Genomic DNA, 20,313 nt, shown 5'->3' on the forward strand with positions numbered 1-20,313 from the left:
ACCAATCACAATATTTGTTTACAATAACTTCCGGGTAGAAAACCCCTGCGTCACGTACATACAATTTAATAGCGCGGAGCAAAAATCAGTGTCAGTTTAAGCAAGTAAAAAAGTAAACAAAGAAGCGTTTGTAAATAAATATAAGTAACTATAAACAGTATGTACTAAAAGTCATTAAAAGTAAGCATGAATAAGTATAAATGAGTAGAGCTATGGTAAGACGGCTTGTCAATATGACAAAGGCAGCCACCAGTATATTCGACTGGCGGTGAGATGTCGCTTGTGGGTAGATTTGGTTTATCCAAGACGCTAGCAAAGCAACATAGTTCACAAAATAAGCACAGCAGAAACGTCAGATAGGTCGGACCAATGTGTTTAACTATATGTCTTTAAACGTTACAGGTACAGCTGAAAATGACAATAGAAATAGACATGTTTGCTACTAGTTGTCTACCCGGAAGTGATTGCTGTTGGTTACGGTGATTGGTTGAGGTCCATGTTACAACCGAAGGGTACGTTGGGTTTGTATTCATTGTTGTATGTACAATAAACATAAGGTTATTTAAATTGTGTCGTGAAAAAAAACACACAAGACAAATAGCTATATAAAGTTGGCTTTAAAATGGTTTATATGTGAATATAACCTTCATTCCCCCCCAAATAAATAGTTCAATGCCAAAAAGGGAATGCATGGTAGCTGTAATTCTGTCTGATCCAGAGGGAGAAAAGGCATTCAGTTCTTTTTATATTATTCCATTATTACCATTATTACAGTAGGCTATTATTACATTATGCCATTTGTTTATTTGTGACGTTTTTCTGTACCTCCAACACTGTAATGCTCAGTAGATGTATTAATAGACATGTGAAGGGGTTGTTGATAGTACCGACTTCTGCCACACAGTGGTGCAATGTCACTACATTTTCATAGAGAAGAAAATACATTTTGTTTCCTTTTTTCTGCAACTGTTTTCCATATTATTGTGATGTTTGATACACTTCAGTATATAAGTGATTGTGGAAGGGTTAGTCTCGCCTTCACCTCATTTTTACCTGCCTAACCCCGCGGAGTCACTTCTACCTGGCTGGTCACGGCCACTTATGTCACTTCTCCTTTTTGTTTGTATGTTACTTTCCATATAAAGGAAACGCCAACAGCGCAATCTGGTCCCATTCATTTGCCACCCGGGCACATTAAAAATACTCATTGAATACACACACAGAGAGAAGTGTTTTCCCGTCGCGTGCGGCAGAGTGCTATAGTCCCCGGTGATCAGCTGGCAGACAGGGAGTTCGGTCTTTCTGTTCAAGGTGCAGGCAACCCCAGCTTTTGAACACCCAGATCCGTGGGAGTCAGTAGATTTCACCTGTGGAGGTAGGCACTAATAGTTGTTGTTTCGTGTGTAGTGTTGTAGTGTGTCGTATCGAAAATGATGAGTTCTTTGTGATTTAGGTGTCCAGTGCGGAGGAGCATTTGAGCGGCCCCATAATTGGCCGGGGTTATTATGGTAGAGGTAGGATGAAACAATTAAGCATATCATATTGAAGTCCACGGTTGGATATTTGGGTTTTTTTATTTTTCTTTTCTTTTAGAATAGTTTGCTACTGTTTTTCCTATATATTTTTTTTGTTTTTTATTTTTCTTTTTTCTTTTTTTTCTTTGTTTCTTTTGTTTAGTTATATTTAGTGTTGTTTTTGCCTCTTTTGGTTCAGTATATTTTGACTGATTGTAGGATTGGTTGATTTGTGTTATCAGACGAACCCACTGCGCCTGAAGGACCTCTTCAGGTGTATTAATGCTATCTCTGTGCCCCTTTTATTTAGCTTTAGATACCCGGGCTGTACTGTGTGGGGGCTCTAGCCGTATGGGTTGTTGTGCACCTGCATGCAGATAAGTATTACACGGCACCAAGGGGTGTTAGTTTGGTGTGTTTGCAGTGGTGGCAATGCTGTAAGCACATGGTGATATAGTCGTGGGAAAAAGCGTTTATCCTGTACCAGTCAGCCCGGCTTGTTAATCATGTTTTTTTGTTTGTTTGTTTGTTTTCTTTAGAGTGAGAAATACTTTGAATATATATATATATATATATATATATATATATATATATATATATATATATATATATATATATATATATATATATATATATATATATATATATATATATATATATTATACGCACAGACACAGCATGATCGTGAGGGTGTGTGAGGTATTTTAAACTCTTAAATACCTACTTGGCAGATATTAACTTTATTATATTACTAAATTGGTCCCTGGTTGTATTACAACATTACTGTCATTTTTAAAATTGATCTTTTTAAATGAATTTTGATACAATTGTACTCGAAGCCACGTCTCTGTTTAATTTCTTTACACTTATCTGTGTGTTGACCTGTATAGAGTAGGTGGTCTTTGGGGGAACCCAGGTTAAGGTGGGATTAGCTTTACCCTCCAGTTGGGCAGGTCACATTATGGCAGCTTTTTTTGTTCTGACTCATCTGGTAAAGAGAAGGCTACACACTAGTTAACATGTAATAACCACCTCACAATGAAGCATCTGAGGTTTGCGGTTTTGGAGTAAATAAAGTAACTTTGGCATTCTTCTACATCTCCCATGTCATTTCTGTAAATAGCATTTTTAAAAATGTTGTTTATGTTGGCAATCTGATGTCAAAGCTGTAGATTTATTACAGATATCTATATTGCACAGATACCTATTTATATACAGAACCTGACTTATTGAAACATGGACACAATGAAAAATAAAATATATAATTTTTATTATTCATACGGAAATACAAAATCAAGGTACATGCACTGGTAATGGCATAAATACAGTAGGATCAACATAATTATTCAAAAAAGAAAACAAAATACAGGAAAAATTAAGCTCGCTATGTCATGTAAAAACATAATTTTGATCTTATTGTACTCAACAAAGAAGTCAAAGCAAAGAAACCACATATACATCATAACACATGAACATGTACTTTGGTCAATATAAGAAAACAAAAAGCAATTCCAAGAGACAAGATGATCAGTGAAATATTCTGTATTATGGAGTATGATATACAATATAAAAGCAGCTTTAGTGATCAATGTGGAATAGTTTAACTAAAACATTACATTTGTGGTAATAATAGCAATGCAATGAAAGCTAGTGGACTAAAGTACAATAATCAGCAGCACAATAATCAGTCTGTTTTAATGTCTAAATGCCTGCTAAATGTGTAAATGTACCATAGATTTTGTCAACCTGACATCTTAAAAGACAATTTAACACTACAAGTGTTCTTCCATACAAAACCACTCAGGAACATATTTCCACATTAGTGTTTTCTCACGACAGGCAGTTTGGCTGTGAGTATACAGATACATATAGCTTTTAAAAATATATAATATGCTTGTCAAAATACTGTCACACAATCATGATAATAAAAAAGGCACAAAGAGGACTCTGAAGTTGATAATGGACTATAATTGTGTATTTTATAACTAACTACAACTTAGAAACAAAATGTACAAATATCACAATTTTGTGCCTCAGTAACAGTCATTATTCCTCTCACCCATCCTTTTACAGGAGAACAAGTGACACTTTAGTTCAAACAGTTGGTTGAGCTTTATTTTCTGAGCCTATGGTGACACTGTTTTCAAGCAAAGTGATAATCAACATGTTTAGTATATAATTTCACCCCAATTTAAATCTTTTATGTGACAGTGTGGCTTGAAATATTACTGTCATTCAATATATAAGAATAGCACCTTGGAGCTACATTAGAAGCTCACAGTAACAGGTGTACATACAGTACACACACACACACACAAGAGGCACTTCTGAGCACATATGTGTATAAATTCACACATGATGCATGCATGCACATTCATGCACATTGTTAAGACCTGAGGATGCCACAGTAATCACATAAAATTAAATCAAGATGCAAAAAGGTTGGAAATGAAAATACATTTGCTTAACTGTTTTAATAAACCAATACGCATTATTTATTCTGTACATATAAAAAGGTCTAAAAAGGACTAAAACACACTTGAAAATAAAATTGTTAAAAATATTGCAAAGTTGACCTCAAATTCATGGATTACACATTAGAGTTGTTAAAGCTTGTATGGGACTTCTTAATATAACTATTGATTCACGATGTTTAACTAGTTGATGATGAGATGCTGACAATAACATAATATAGAACTCAAACTGGTTGAGTTATTTTTCAATGGTATCTCCACATAAAAAATCTTTCGTAAAAAGCTTTGCATGGCTAAAAAGGAGCTGTTGAGTCACAGGCTGCACTTGCTGTAATAAACTAATATAAGAGTAAAGTTAGGTAAGCATTTATATCCTTTACACTTCAGCAAAATCCAGAGGTACACCTGAGCTCCCCTCAAGGCACAGCAGTGGATCACAGCTCATTTAAGACTTCATTCATATTCTGGGACCAAATTTCTTAAAAATGCTAAAATTATTATCTTCTATCAGCCAACCATTTCACATGAAATACTCCACATGCGACTGTAAACCCTGTCCATTTTGCAAACAAGGCAGGTAAAATGTGAAAAATGATCTTTAGTAACTCAAGGCTCTTGTTTACACACAACAGAACAGGTTTTAATCCTTCACCATGTATATTTTATCCATCCAGACACAGAAATCCAAGGATTAGAAAAAAAACAAACAAACAACAAAACAATATGAAACTTAGTCTTTAAAGCCACAAAGATGGGATCAGAGTCTCATCCTGGCAGCCACAGCACGCTGGCATATCCTGCCACCACAACCCCTTCACTACACCATGAACTGAGTGTATCCCTCAGCACCTGTGACGATTACATCCATCCAGATCCTCATAGCCTCAGGAGAGGGAGCAACCATGTAGTAGACCCTGTCGTGAGTCTTCACACTGAAGGTCAGGGAGGGGTTTGGACTCTGGGAGGGAGAGAGGGAGGGAAGAAACAAGAATGCAGGAAAGAAAATAGAGAAGGAAGATTGTGAATGATGAAAACAGGTATTTATAGTAAAATAGGATACTGAATCATACTTTTCAAGAAGGGAGTTATTGGAATGCATTACTTTTCCCCACATATACCTTATGTGCATTCTTCAAGTGGTCGTAATACACTTCTTCAATAGCTTGGAAGTAGATCACTCCTTTCAGCTTGGCTTCATGCTTGTCTACACAAATAAAAATCACAAACACAGTAGCTGTAACTCATCATATAAATTAAATGTACATATAAATGCATGTAAATGTACTGTGACATTCAGTTTTATTTATGTTAATTAATCTATATCTTGATTCCTCTCAGTTTCCTACGTATTTCTCTGAATTGTGTCTTTATGTGGTTGCATTTGTGTCTGCATGTGTCTCTTCTGTCGTACCTGCAAAGTAGGAGAGCGTACGTCGGTTGCGGTCGAAGACGAACCAGCGTTTCTTCCAGGTTTTGATCTTGCCTCCCATCTTGACCAGGTAGCCTCGGCAGGTCTTTTCAGAGATGGACAGGTGGAAGCATGTGTCTGTGCTGTGGCCCGCCGACTCAATGTGAGCCCGTAGGTCAAAATCATCCTTGCGCACCGGTAGGTACCGCGTTAATGGCCGGGACTAGAAAAAGAGAGAAGAAATTGATTTAAGTGATGACAATGATGTATTTCTATTTTCCTTTTGTGTTTATATGACTCATACAAATCATGCAGATGTATGTCACATGTAAAGGAAAAATTCATGAGTGAGATTCTTTCTTCTGCTGCCAACCACTGATTATCCATGCGAGAGAACAAAAGATGATTGATGGAGCTTATACTGAGAACTGTTGGCATGGACATGATTGAAACCATACAGAAAGAGGAAAATATGCATGAGAAACAAAAAAAGTGAGATGTGAGTCCATAAGTTTAAAAAAAACCAAAATACACATGTTGTGAAACACTACAACACTACGTTACTGAAGACAAATCCATGCTCCAGTCCTGTCTCTCTCTCACCTGTGCCCTCTGTTTCTCTCGTAGTTTCACCTCACGGTCGATGAGTTTCTGACGTCTGCTTGTCTCCTCCTGTAGCCTTTTCTCCAGATCCTCCCTTCTTTTCTTCTCTTCGTCCAGTGCCTGCTTTCGCATTTCCATCTCTTGCTCCTGGAGGATAATTGTTACAATGCTTCACAAAACACATACATTCAGATGGAAAAATGCTTCACTGTTTTATAAAAATGGCAATCTGCCAAGTTTTGTACAAGAGTTTTATGAATTAAAGTGATGCTTCTGTGTCTTTAAGTTGGATTGTGATTCTGGTCGTAAACGGTAGTAACCTTGTGTTCGAGGAGCCGGTTCTTCTCTGCCTGGGCTTCTCTCAGAAGACGCTCCATCTCTTCAAGCTTGGCCGCATTTGAAGTACTGGCACTGCACCACACAAACACACATTTTTTTTTTTTAAAAAAGGGAGAAAAAGTTCTTAACAATCAACCACTTGGCATGAAGCCATGATAAAAATATCAACTTGCATGTGGCTGAACCTGAAATACACAGAAAATGTAATGGAACCGAGTAGCTGCCCAGTTAATCAGTTAAACCTGCTACACCCGCAACAAGCGTGACGAACTGAATCCATTCAGGGCTTTTCTGTCTGTTTTTTCAGGTGCGTTTTCTGAGAATCTCTGGGTCAGTTAAGGATATACAATACTAAACTTTGTACTAAAGCCTCCACTGAGACTGTGGTGGAGTGTATTGTCTTACTTTCAGATTAAGCGTAATCCGTGTTTGAGAAACCATACACATACAACACACGCACACGGTCATGGCTTAAAGCTTTCTGTTTAGCATTCCAACCTAAAGGCCACACTCCCCTGAGAATACTTCTGATTATTCAGTGTTTATGCATGTGTATGTGTATGTGTGTATGTGTGTGTGTGTGTGTGTGTGTGTGTGTGTGTGTGTGTGTGTGTGTGTGTGTGTGTCCTGGATCAAAGAGGAAATCAGCCTGGAAAGGAAGCCTGGATGTCAAGGCAATCTAAGAATCTGACCATCTCTCTTTGGTCTTTATGACTCTCTGCTATGTCGCTGTCTGCCTTCAGTTTAGAGCAGCAGACTGAGCTAAGCTCTAGATTTTAACGACCGCAGATGGTCTACACATGACATGAATTGTTAACTGACAACACAAGGAAGGGATATGTAAATATGTTTGTCTGTGTGAGGCTTTGTCATGTTAAATAATATTTCTCTCTCTCTCTTATTTACTTGCTCAATCCCCCCCCCCCCCCTCCTCCTCCTCTCTGTCACTCTCACCTACAGACACAAATACAAATTCTCTCTTATCTGGAGCCAGAAGGAAATGGATACCCAGTGTTGATCCGTGATGATGTCACAACACCGTTAAGATGAATGGTACGCATTAAACTCAGTCTAAACAAATCAGGAAGGGAAGTAGGGTATCCCAAGTAACTGAAATTAGAAAGACGGATCGGGAGGGAGGGAATGAAGAGATGTAGAAACAACAAGAGCAAGAAAAGAGAAGAAAATGCTTTCCCGCTCTCTTGTATTTTTTAGTAGGAGTGTCCAGTTTGCTGTCAATTCAATCCTGCAGCTCTCACTCTATATTCTGCCATAGTTTCAATTGAACACTACCACCAATTATACACACATCAGTCAATTTTGGATGTGAATACCACCTTCAGTCTGTTATTGTTAAACACTTTTGCAAGTAGCTGGTTTATCATCCTTCACTTTTATTATAACAACTACTTAGGCAGAGATGAAGGTCTGCATGTTATCCAACCCAGCCAATGTGATGGGCAGACTTGAATAATACAGTGTCATTGCCTGTGTATATGCTACATTTCAGTCTAGTCATCCCCTGAAAAATTAGAACATGACTGATAACAGTATTTCTTTAAACACTACAATTAAATATGATTTTGTCTAATCCAACATTATAACAAAGTAAAGTTGCTATGTTGCTGTAAAACTTAACACAACACAATAATGAATGAATGGACAGTAGTCAAGTAATTAATAAACTGCAACTTCTTCCATTTTTGACTTCTCCTAACTCACCATGCAATACACACGTCTTACTTCCCTGACATTACTAACATGAACATTTATGCAACCTAGCTCCAACTTCCATCCTCTCCTCCTTCCCTTCCCCTTTTCATTTCATCCCATTGCCATTCTCTTACCTGAGTCGATGAGAGGGAATCGCACTCATAGTCATTGTAGAGCAGTCCAGTTCAAACCTATTTACTAACTGGACTATCTCAAAAAAACCTTATTTATCTTGCTCCAACACTCGGATCTCCAGAAAACGAGACACATCACTGGCACAAGACACAAATCACATTCTTCACATGTATCAACAAACTACACTGCACTGATCCAGGTTCCACCACACATTCCTTCCAGTCCAATCTAAGCGAGTACAGTGCAGTCCAACTGGAGCCATACTGAGGATCACAGAGGCAGTTTGCTCCACAAAAAGTCACAGTGCAGGGTGGTCAATCTGCAAATGGTTTAGGACTGTGCAAAAATCTATCTGCTGAAACAAGACCATACCATTCACAGAAACAAGAGGAGGGGAGACAAAAGACAGATGCAACCACTGTAAAAAAAAAAAATGAGAGAAGGAAAGCAAGCACACATGGTTTTAGTCCAGACGGGGGGCTGGACCCCTAAAATGTACCTCCATGCTCATACTGGTTCGCTCAGTTCATCTGAACCTGAGGGGGTTGACTGTGAACACACACACACACACACACACACACTAGTGCATAACTTCATGTTTTCCGTCTTCCGTAACCTGACCTCTGTAACACTAATCAAGAGTCCCCCTCAACTCATATAACACACAGTTCCACACATCCAATTCTCCAAGGAGAGACCATGAAAGGCGGGAAACCTCTACTTTGCAGCTCCACACACTTTTTACATTAACTCACTTTCTATTCTTTCTTTGTTGCCCCCACCCCTCATCCCCTTCCTACAGTGTATGTTTCATATTATGAACACAAAAGGGACATTTTTGTGTTTTTGAATCTCAGTTTTCAATTTTGTCTGTCTCTTGTATTTCAACTTTTTGACCTTTGTCATTCAGTTCTTGTTCTTGTTTTCTCTCGGTTCTTTTTTAAAATATATGAAAGTTGCAAAGAGTTATGTTCATCAACACACACTTGATATAAAATTTTTAAGGCTAATTAAATCTTAAACACCACAGACACTTACCTGGAGACATTGTCAGGAGAGCATGCAGAGATGCTGGTTTCAATGGAGTCCGTACTATCCACACTCATTGTGTCAAAGGCCTGGTTGTCACGGTACCCAAAGGCATCGAGGTAGACATTGGTCTGGGAAGCTGCTCGGGAGCTAGGCTGACCTGGACACACACACAAACACAGAAAAAGAAAAGAACATCAGCTTCAGTGGCATGACTTGCATACAACGTGATCAACGTTACTTACTCTTCCTATGTATGCATGCACACGATTGTTGTACCTGTCTGTGTCACTCCCTCTGGGACAACAGTTTGCCCAGCTGGCTTCAATTTTGGATCACAGTGTCCCGCCACTGTGACTCACGCTCTAATACGTCCAGTCAGAAATATCCACACCTTTATGGTGCAAGTACGTCAAGTAAAAATGTGTCCAAATAGTGGAGCTCACAAAAAAACTGTGTGTGACATGTCTCAAAAAAGAGCTAGAAATGAGTACATGCAGTACAATGTAGTCCTAAAAGTAGTTTATGCAGTTCAAAGATGTCTGGTAAAGAAAATGAGACATTCTCAGAAGCAGAGGGAAGAATGATGACAAAATTATGGTGCAGATACAAGAAGAATGCACACACATACGTGCAAACACAAACACACAACCTGATACCATCTGGCCCTTGCAGCAGACCCGCCCATCTGATGAGCCAGATCAAGGGACCAAAGGGACTGAGGGATCAGATTCATGTGCCCCTGCCCGGAAAAAACAGCTGTACCATTTCAGCACAATAAGCATTTAAGAATACTTATTTGTGTTTTTTCCCCAATATGTGTTGTAGAAAGGTGGTGAAGAAACAATTACCTATGAAAGATGGTTGATGCAGCTAAAAGTGTGTTCAAAACCATGTATCAGCAAACATCCAAACAGAAGGCAAAAGGATTATACTCTGTGGTTAGTGAACAGCAAATTTTTCCTAATGATGGGAAATGGCTGTTGGATGTTTGTGGCAGGAAGTGGATGTAGAAGAGATCTACTCTTAAGTGTACTCTTTTACATTGTGAAGTCATATAAAACATTTTCATTAACTGATTCAACAGTTGTTCACATTCAATCCAGCACATAAATAAATTGTTCTTAGTCTATAAGCCTCAACTGAACAGTCACACACCACTTGATGGAGCTGCTCTCCTCCACTGACATTCTTACATTATCTCCACTGACTGATAACAAATGAGAAACAGTGTAATCAAACAAAACACAATGAAGTGCACACACACACACACACACACACACACACACACAAAACCTTCTAACAAGAGTTGATGTTACCATATAAGGTGTATTTTCATGTTACATGTAAAGAAGAAGTGAAGGAGCCACAAATAAGAGAGAAAAAGAATCTTTGTGAGTAAAAGTATATTCTTGCCATGTATTTATGTGCATCTACATGGACTCTATTTATCTGTATTTACAATTTCTAAGCAAGTATGTTTGCGGATGTGTGAGCTGATTGGTGTTGTGCATGTATATGTGTGCTTACCTTTATACAGACGTCGAGTTTCTGTTTCCTTGTTGGATAAGGAGAGAATTCTGGGAAGAATGCTGCCGCAACTTGTGCTCTGTACCAAGGGCTGATGGGACTATGAATGACCAAAAATTATTTTGAATGCCAGAGATGACAAGGGTACAGGTAAACCAAGACATAGACGTTAAATAATTTGCATTGTTTGTTGCATGACATACATGTGTTCATAACCATCAGTATGTGTGTGTGTATGTACCTTGGAAGGATAGCTGCGTCCGAGTGTTGCACATGTGAACTGGGGGGTCATGGTGGGTGTGGTTTTCTTCCTGGGTAATGTGCCACTTAGATGGGATCCACCTTCTTTGTCAGACCTCTTCCTCTCCTCCAGCAAACGGAAATGCTGATCAAACACACAGAAAACACAAGATTAAAGATCAAAATGATCCGTTTTCATTTTAAATGATATAACGCTTTCCCACATCTTTAAGGAAAATGTAATGCTAAAAGTCCTGATGTGTAGGATTTAAAATTTCCTACTTTGATGCCATCTAGTGGTATTATCAAAAAGTGTTAGAGTTTTAGGTATACTACATTTTCAGTGTTGACAAACCATAAAAATCACATTTTAATGATGGGCTATGACAGATTAAATAAACTAATGTAATTTATTTGTTATAGTCAACCATTGATAAGACAATGAAAGGAAAGATTGAAAATGTGCATGAGGTTATACACATTTGTCAGATAAAGACACACAGACACAATCTCTGATATGTACACGTACAAACACACACACACGTTACCTGCCTGTGTCGGTGAAGGTGTTTTTTGACAGGAAGGGGAGGTGGGGGAGAGTCAGGGAGGGGGGAAGGGTCTCGATATGTCACCATGTTCTCTGGCCAGTGCACAGAGGGTGTTTTGGGAAGAGGGCGGGAATTTAGATGGGAAGAGGAAGAAGAGGAAGAAGAGGAGTGACAGTCGGCAGGTGAGGAAGAATGACGGAGCTTTGAAAAGAAGAAAGGAACACTGTCAGAAAATTGGAAAAGTGCAAAAGAAGGAGGGAAACTGAGGGAAATTACTGCACTCTCCGGCAAACACACTTTGCACGATCTGCTTCTGTGTATTAAACTACACACAGAAGCTGTTAACACCACTACACACACCTCGTCCTCCGCTGGTTTGCAGGTGTCGTCGTCAGGGGAGGGGTTTGCCTCGGACTCAGTAGAGACATTGGTGAGAGCGGGGGCATGGGCGGGTTTAGGGTCTCCCCCAAACTGTGAGTAAAGCTCACTGATTTCACTGACTGTGACATAGCCCTGGAAAGTATCATGTAGAGAAAATGGGGGAGAAAGAAAGGGTGAGGCATAACATGAGGTGAGTCAGCCATATTAAGATGTTATTTCAGTTAGACAAACTTGAGAATTAGTTGTTATAGAATGTAGAATGATGCTGAATTTGTTGGCATTTCCAAAGCAAAAATAGAACAAAAAGTCTTAGAAACAAGAAACAAGTCACTTAGACACTGTAATGTTAACAATAAATTAGTGGAGTACACAAGATAACAGACATTCTTAAATACATCTGTATTAATATATATTAGTATAAGCTGTGCATATAATTAATGGATTAAGTCTCTGCTCAAATTCCTGGAACTTCTTCCTTTCCTGCATTGCAGTGACTGGCAGTTGAAACAAGAAACCGAAAGAAAGAGGAAAAAGAAGCAACCAGAAGGCAAAGAAGAACACGGGACAGGAAGGTAGAAAGGATAAGATGGATTTAAACAAATCCGGGCAAAGAGGAGAACAGAAATGAACAGATTAGTAAACAAGACAGAGTACCTCAGCGTTCTTGAGAAAAAGAGAGGAAAGGATGGAAGAGAGGGCGCAGAAGTTGACTGGAGGAGGAGAAATTGTGGTAGAGACGGTGTCGTGGTAACCACTGCTAAAAGACTGACACACATCAGCCAGAGAGGCTGTATCCTAGCAAGCAGAGAAGGAAACCCCATTACAAACTAAAAGGATTCTTAAAGAGGAGGATAGTTCTCATTTTGGTGTCTGACAGCTGTTGATCAAACCTACCTCTCTTAGAGTGAAGCACCGGCCTCCAGTGAGGTCAGCATACTTTCTTTCCAGTGTGGCAAGGTTTTCTTTCTCCTTAAAAAGGACAGAAAAGGAAACAAGGGAAATTAAAAACAACATACAACCAAAATTCTGTTCTCTTGGAGGTTACTTTTATCATTCATACACAAGTGCAAGGATAGTTACATGCATACACATGCAAACATGGATGTCCTTGTACCCTTTGCAGCATTGCTTCCAGGGTGCTCCTCTCCTTCAAGAAGCTTTCCTTCTCTCGCTGAGCCTGCTGGGTAATCTGTGCTGCCTGCTTCTTCAGAGTCAACAGTCGTTCCTGAAGAAAGAGAAATGTCTGCTTATTAAGAGGTTATTTTAGCTCACTGGATAGAGAATGACCCAAACACTTGTGCCGATGCTCGGAAACACAATGTGACAGACAGCTGTTACCTTGCGAGTGACTGTGCTCCGCTGGTAGTCAGCAATCTCCCGAAGAAGCTGCTGTGTATGGGTCTCCTTCTCCTCGTCCTGCCTGCTCTCTCTCTCCAGCTGCTGGAACTCCAGGTCCTCAAACCGCTTTGTCTCTGCCTCGAGTACTTCACAATCCTGACACACACAAACAAAAAAATAATAATATACAGGTAAACAGGCAAGACAAAGGAATGCATGTATACAGTACAAAACGTAACCACTCACACTTTGACAGTACATACACATGAAAAAGACAACATCAAGTAACAGCTTTGAGACAAACTGCAAGCAAGTACGTATCAAAAAGCGCTTCATCATCCACGAAGACACTGAGACACACAAAGCAAACCAGACCCACAGATCCCTGATGTTTTGTCAACATTTAATCATGCAGACTACTACACCAAAGCATAACCAGTGTCCGATCAAACATGCAGCATGTTGCATAAGCATTCCCCCCAAAAAAACACTGACCATTTAAAAATGCTGTCTATCCAAGAAATATTTTTAAACAACATGTTATGTGCCAAACACAATGTCGGTGTATTTCTATAAGAGTCACACAAATCTTAAACCCTAGCTCTTGAGATACTTTGCACTCTTACAGACTCAATCCTTCTGATAGAATAAAGAGATGTGATGTGTAGACATAGAAAGCGAAAGAGTTAGACAATGAGAAGAGAGAACATGAACCAGGTAAAGATCAAAGGTGGCTGTGGGGCAGAGAGCAACATAGCTCAGGAAATGTTCACATGCAAGTATGCAAACATCACGTGTTCATGTGAACACCTGTGCACATGTGCTGTAGGTATTGACTGTCAATATGCTTATGCTGTTTGTTCTGGTTTTCTTCCATGAGTGTATGCATGCACAGCTGTTGCATTTCACACTTACGCTGAGTATTCTTGCTTATATGCTTGCCTTACATCTGTATGGCTCAATGGGATTACACATGCAAGTACATACAGTATCTTCCTGTGCATGTGTGTGTGTGAGGTGTGAGTGTTTGTGTGTGTACTGACCCTGGCTAGCTGCTCCTGCAGGGGCTCCTTGGTGGCCTCAGGGCAGCTGTCCAGCTGGGAGCGCTGCTCACACACAATCTGAGCCAACCTCTCTACTCTGCCCCTTTCTGCCTGCAGCAACTCGCACGCCTGACACACACACACATGTACGTACACATATATGCACATACATGCCCACACAGACATGTACACATTCGTTTATGTGTACATAGAAACACAGAGGCACGTATGCACAAACACACAAACACACACGCAGGACAGAGAGAGGATGGCAGCGTTAGTGGGATTGGGGAGCCACAGTTAGTTACTATGTTGACCAGGTCAGCGAGATTAGCGCAGAGGAAGGGGGAAAAGGGAAAGAAGCTGTAGGAATAAAATCTACCAAAGGATGGAAAACTGGAGTTGAATTAAAAAAAAGGAAAGGCAGGGAGTTGGTATGAAAAGCATTATGAGTTCTGTCTCCTGCCGTCTTTTTTGTTTGTTTGAAGAGGGGGCGATGGAAGGACTTAGGGAATGAGGGAGAGGAGGGAGATATGGAATGGTTCAGTAGTGGGTTAACTAACACATTAATGATCCTCTCTTTAAATACAACGACATACACAGACGCCCAAATCCTGTGCAAGCACTCAGCTTCACCTACTCTTCAACAGAGCAACACTTATCATTCTGTCTCTCTCTCTCTCCCTTTGTCTAACTCAGTATCATGATGGGAGTTTATTATGTACACTATCTACCGGCTATGGGTCCATGGAAATTTCACAATCAGGCCAGGAATCAGTCCACCAGAGGAAAAGGTCCTACTGCCAAACTAAAGCATATGCATGCACGCACACACACGCACACCAAATTCCATCCATTTATCCACTTACACCTCCCACTCTGTCAATGATACCATATATTGGTATAAGTGTAGACACACATACACAAGCTCACCCACGTCCGCAGTGGTGTGTGTGTAAGATAGGCTCGCTTGGTGACCGCTATACCCTGGGCAGTATTAGCAGATATATATTTGGACCAGAGACAGCATGAGAAGGATTAACACCTACCAGTAAGTCACATGACCTCTAAATGTATGAGAGTCTCTGAGTAGCATATGTATTTTCAATTACTTTGAGAAGGGAAATTCATGTGCTTTCTATGCCCCATGCTTAGTGTTTGAGGATAATATGGTTAGAAGGATTTGAGAATACACACCTGTAAGACTTTTTAAATTGGCTACAGTATGTTTCTCCCCTCTGCCTGATTACTAATATCACTTACCAGCCACTCAAAGAAGACATTCAAAGAATTTGCAGAGGATGCACCATCACCAACACCTAGGGTCTGTAGATGAACCACATCTCAAGTGTCCTATCATCTTTGAGTACTGATCCAACAGTGTGTAAACTCCTTCTACAGTACCTTTTATTTCTCTGGTTGGGTCTTGGTCTCTGTGTTGGCCATTATGAATCTCTGAGAAGTGTATCCCTCTCACTGTAAAGAAGAGTTTTAAAGTTAAGCAAAGATTGTTAAATACCTTTTCTTTTTCCTGCTGGGACTTGGTCTCTAGCTCAGCTATCTTGTTGTGAAGTGCTTCCAGAGCGTCTTTTTCCTGTTGGAGAGCAGCTACCTCTGACTCCTGCTCAGCGTCCACCAGAGCTCGCTCGACCTCCACCTTGGATAAATCACACACCAGTAAGTAAGAATCTGGGTCAGGAGTTGTTTTTAAAACCTTGGTTTCCCTGGTTTATATTACATATCAATTTGACTATTCCTTCTTCATCCTATGCTGAGTACTGCAAAAGTATTTATTTCCAATCATCATTTAATCTTGTATTGACTCTTAATAGAGTACTCTTCTTGGTTTGGTTTATTGACAACATTCTAATGTATTTGATATAAAAAACAACATAACAGACTTTGTCAGGGATAGCATGACAAAGTCCTGGACATACTTCTATCATTTTCCCTGGTGTTTACACTGTCTCTCTTTTCTTAAAACATGTACATAAAACCACTTAATGATTTGAAATTTTACCAACAAAATGTGTCACTGAATTTAAAGACATGTATTTATTCATTTCTCTTTACAAAAACAGTACGCATTTAGAAAAATAACACTTGTAGATCTAACATGACACAAAATTCATTGACATCTTTGCTGCCATGTCTGCCTGTCATCCTCCCTCCCTCTGTCCTGTCTCTACCTCTCGGGCAGATTCCTCCATTTGGTTGTCCAGCTCTTTGATCTTTTGCTCCAGCTCCTCCATGTTGTTCAGCACCTGAATCCTCTCCTCTTCCACACGTCTCACTTCCTCCTCTGAAGGCCTCATGTCCTGTCCTTGGCGGCGAATTGCATCGTCTAGTGCCTGATGACAATAATCAACAACACAGTTACTGACTGTTACAGTAACTACTATCAGAACCAATATGAGATTTTTTATGTTGCTATAATTTATGAATAAACTTTTTTTTTTTATTCACTACGGGTTCCTTGCTGGACATGTTCACAGAAAAAAGTCAAAATCTTAAATAAAAGCTAAATTGTATGTTTTTAAGTTTGTTTGATGGAACAGTACTTCCTTTGAGCAATGAAAATGTATGTTCTTTTACAACAAACATATATGGGCATGACACAAGCACACCAAAGCACACACACATAAACACCAGCTGTCACTTCTAAACGGTAACACTTAGCCTGCTCTAATCTAATAAATGGGCCGTAAATATCGCTCCAATCTGTGTCCATGAAAGATGTGTATGACGATACTTTCCAAGTATTAAGAGGAGTGATCCTTGTCACTCTCAAGTTTTCCAGAAAGAACAGGGAGCATAAACACTTCCCACATTAAGCCTTATTAATCTTTAAGAAGCTAGCAAAGCCAAAGGTGCCACTTTAGCCGTCTTGTACTCCTTTCATACAGGAGATGTGTACAATGTTGAATGTATATTTGACCAACTATAAAGAGGTTGTTGTTAGAGGATAAGCTCTGAGACAGAGACCCCAGTCTGCACCTATAGTTCAATATATATTACTGCATAATCACAGAATGACACATGTTGCATAAATACCAATAAAGTTCAGTTTCTCTCTTCATGCTCACTACCTCTTATTCACCCATTGTGCTCCCTCACATCCCTAATGTCTGATCACCAGTGAGTAGTAGGATCTAACCCATGTTGAGCTCAGGTCAGGAGAAGAGTCAAAAGGTTTATTATTAAGAAACAGGTAAGTGTTGAGCTGACTACTCTAAACTCACGTTTACATTGTCACTGAAAACACAGGACTCTGTGTGCATTCATTTGGGGGCAATTCTGTATCAGCACAATGACATCCATATTACAATAAGCATCCAAAGACGCATCCTATTTCTTATACCTCATTGGTCCTCTGTCTACGTGGAGAGGGTGAAGGGGCGGAGCTTCGCAGACTGATAGCAGGTGATGCTGCCCTGCTGTCTCGGGTACCGCTGCTGCGCCTCTGTCGTACCTGTAGATCATCATCATAGTAACCGTTCTCTGATCCAGGTGAGGTCATGTGTCCATTTCCTGTCATTCCATTAACAGCTGAAGAGTCAGAAAAGACAGACGGTGTGTCATCATCGTCGTCGTCGTTCAGTTGGAGTTTCTCAAGCTCTTGGTTGATCTTTCGGAGGTCCGCCACAGCAGATGTGGGACTTGTAGCCGTGCCACCTCCATCCCTCTCAGTCCGGCCCAGCTCTGAACACAGAGACAAGATGGTCTCTAGACGCTGTCGTTCCTGAGATGAGCACACATACAAACACACACACATGCATGAGTTAGAGCAGTGATTCCCAACCAGGGTTACATGTACCCCGGGGGGTCCTTCTGTAGTTACTAGGTGATACCAGAAAAGATGATTATTGCAAAGATCATTCATTTTCTTTTTAAAAGAGCAGAAACCATTATCGCTAAAAGAGATAGAGATGCATAAATGGTTGCTGGTTGCATGTTTAGCTCCTGCCACTCTAAGTGGTTGTATGACAAATGCAACTTTGACCAGACTTAAAAAAAAAAGGAGACTGGGCCTAAATGTTGACAATCTCAGGATCACTATTTCTTGCATGACAAAAAATATATATACCAATATCTATTTTTATGTAATAAATAGTTACAGTATGTGCTTAAATAATGCAGACATAGTTATTAACATCCAACAGCAGTTAAAATACCTAATAGTGATGCTGAATGGTGTATATTACAGGCTGAGATAAATCAAGCAGACCTTGAACAGAACAACCATTTTAGACCTTAACTGCATTAAGTTACATTTCTATTAAAATCACATTTCTAAATACTCAAAACAACTAAACAACATGTTCATGCTGATTCTGACATCTTATTTCTTCAAACATTTTTAAATTGGTCAAATAAATACAAACTTTTGTATTTGTTTACTGTGTTTATATTTCATATATTAGACAGGTCCAGTCACAACAACTGAGCGAGAAAGTATTATTTCATTCCATCAAAAATCAAGTTTTCAGTGTTTAGATTACCTGGGGAAGCATTGCAGAAATCAGTCCCTCTACTTAAAAAGTCCTTGTTTAGTCGGTAGCACACTCAGTACCATCTAATCTAGTATATCATTTGCACACTCCAGAGAGTATATTTCCCCTTGCTGAGAATCCCTGGAGCATGAGTTCTCCTTGGCACAGTTCTGCGTGCTCCAAACACAAATATACGGGGTGTAAACTACAGGGGCTGCAATGAGTCAAAATACCCCCTTGTAGGTTCAGCAATAGGTGGGGGGTGGGAGAGGGACAACGTAAGCCACAAGCTTGAGTAAGTAATATTAGAACGGGAAAGACGGATGTTAAAAGAAAAGGAATGTGGGACAGAGGTGTGTGTGTATTTGTGTGTGTGAGAGAGAGTGAGCTAATGAGAAAGTGGACAGCTGTCAACTAAGATCGGAAGTGTGCACGAAAACCAGCCACGACTGTAAATACAGGAATGTGCTTGTGTTAACTGCCGCTAAGGAAACAAGACACTTTCCAGGGAATCCTGCTCTAGGAAGCAGGTGAAGTTTGCACAATGAAAGTATTGATTTGAAGAGAGATATTCAATTAAGGAGAAGCATTATTACAATATACATACATTATTTTAAAATGTGTGCAATGTGTAGTTAATTCAAATCAATAGAAATGCTAAATGCTCATTAAACGAATTGCTCAACAAAGGAAAAGACAAACGTACACACCCCATTTATAGTATGTAATGTGAGCCAGGAGCTGCAGCAAAACAAGCCAGTTTGTCACCTTGTTCTATTCTAATGGACACAAACCTCTGAGGGGCCCTTTAAGTAATCAGCTGTCAACTAAAGAGCGACAGAAAAAAAAGAATGGGGAGAAGGAGAGAGAGACACATTGAAAGAGCAAAGACAGCAGCAACTAGTGAATAACAAAAAGACAGAGACAAAGCCAAACACAGGAACACAGTAGCAGAGAGTGTGAGGAAAACAGTGTGAGGGGACAAGTGGGGAAATATGAGCTGGTGTTTTGGTTGCCTGGTACATAGTAGACTAAAATAGGAGCACTGCAATAAAATTATCCTGCTCTCTATATCTCTGAGCTTTTCAGGTGTTATTAAAAGGATTAAATCTTTTCCAAAGGTAATGGAGAAACCTTCCCTGGAGCCACAATAGATATTTATCTCAGTCCACCTCTCTGCTTTGTTTTACACCTCATTGTCAATCTTCTGTGCTATTATTAGTTATCAATACCAAATCAATCTTTCTCTCTTTTCACTAACAAGCCACATTTCATTACAGAGAGAAGTGCTTCTTAAATTTGGTTTCTTTGCTTAATGCCAGTTGATGTAATATAATAGCACAAATTTAACTAAACCTAAACAAATGCATCTATGTCGGCCTAATGGCATCACAATTTGTCTTGCAAGAGTTAATTCTAGCAATAGCGGTTGATTTCTTTTGTGTTTCTCTTCCTTCCTGTTGTTGCTGGTAACATCCTCAAATAGAGGAGTATGCAAACATACCTAATAATATTTGCATGGATA

At 39.6% G+C, this 20,313-nt stretch overlaps 1 protein-coding gene across 6 annotated transcripts in view; it reads right to left on the minus strand.

Annotated features, from left to right (window-relative positions):
- Nucleotides 1-2,767: 2,767 nt before the first annotated feature.
- Nucleotides 2,768-20,313, minus strand: part of phldb2b (pleckstrin homology-like domain, family B, member 2b) — a 40,793-nt gene continuing 23,247 nt past the window's right edge. For 2 of the 6 annotated variants that reach the window (XM_044338923.1, XM_044338927.1), the window contains 18 exons: nt 17,657-18,037; nt 16,485-16,646; nt 15,815-15,952; nt 14,296-14,424; nt 13,253-13,408; nt 13,029-13,139; nt 12,809-12,883; nt 12,569-12,709; nt 11,894-12,046; nt 11,534-11,734; nt 10,987-11,130; nt 10,746-10,845; nt 9,225-9,375; nt 6,320-6,410; nt 6,000-6,146; nt 5,400-5,619; nt 5,107-5,192; nt 2,768-4,946 (listed from right to left, as the gene is read on the minus strand). In XM_044338923.1, the coding sequence (XP_044194858.1) occupies nt 4,806-4,946; nt 5,107-5,192; nt 5,400-5,619; nt 6,000-6,146; nt 6,320-6,410; nt 9,225-9,375; nt 10,746-10,845; nt 10,987-11,130; nt 11,534-11,734; nt 11,894-12,046; nt 12,569-12,709; nt 12,809-12,883; nt 13,029-13,139; nt 13,253-13,408; nt 14,296-14,424; nt 15,815-15,952; nt 16,485-16,646; nt 17,657-18,037 (2,727 nt within the window). In that variant the 3' untranslated portion in view covers nt 2,768-4,805. The remainder of the gene's footprint in view (nt 4,947-5,106; nt 5,193-5,399; nt 5,620-5,999; nt 6,147-6,319; nt 6,411-9,224; nt 9,376-10,745; nt 10,846-10,986; nt 11,131-11,533; nt 11,735-11,893; nt 12,047-12,568; nt 12,710-12,808; nt 12,884-13,028; nt 13,140-13,252; nt 13,409-14,295; nt 14,425-15,814; nt 15,953-16,484; nt 16,647-17,656; nt 18,038-20,313) is intronic. The other 4 variants (XM_044338924.1, XM_044338925.1, XM_044338926.1 and 1 more) reach the window with 4 other exon arrangements.

This window comes from Thunnus albacares, chromosome 21 (genome assembly GCF_914725855.1).
Source record: "Thunnus albacares chromosome 21, fThuAlb1.1, whole genome shotgun sequence".
Classification (NCBI taxonomy): Eukaryota; Metazoa; Chordata; class Actinopteri; order Scombriformes; family Scombridae; genus Thunnus; species Thunnus albacares.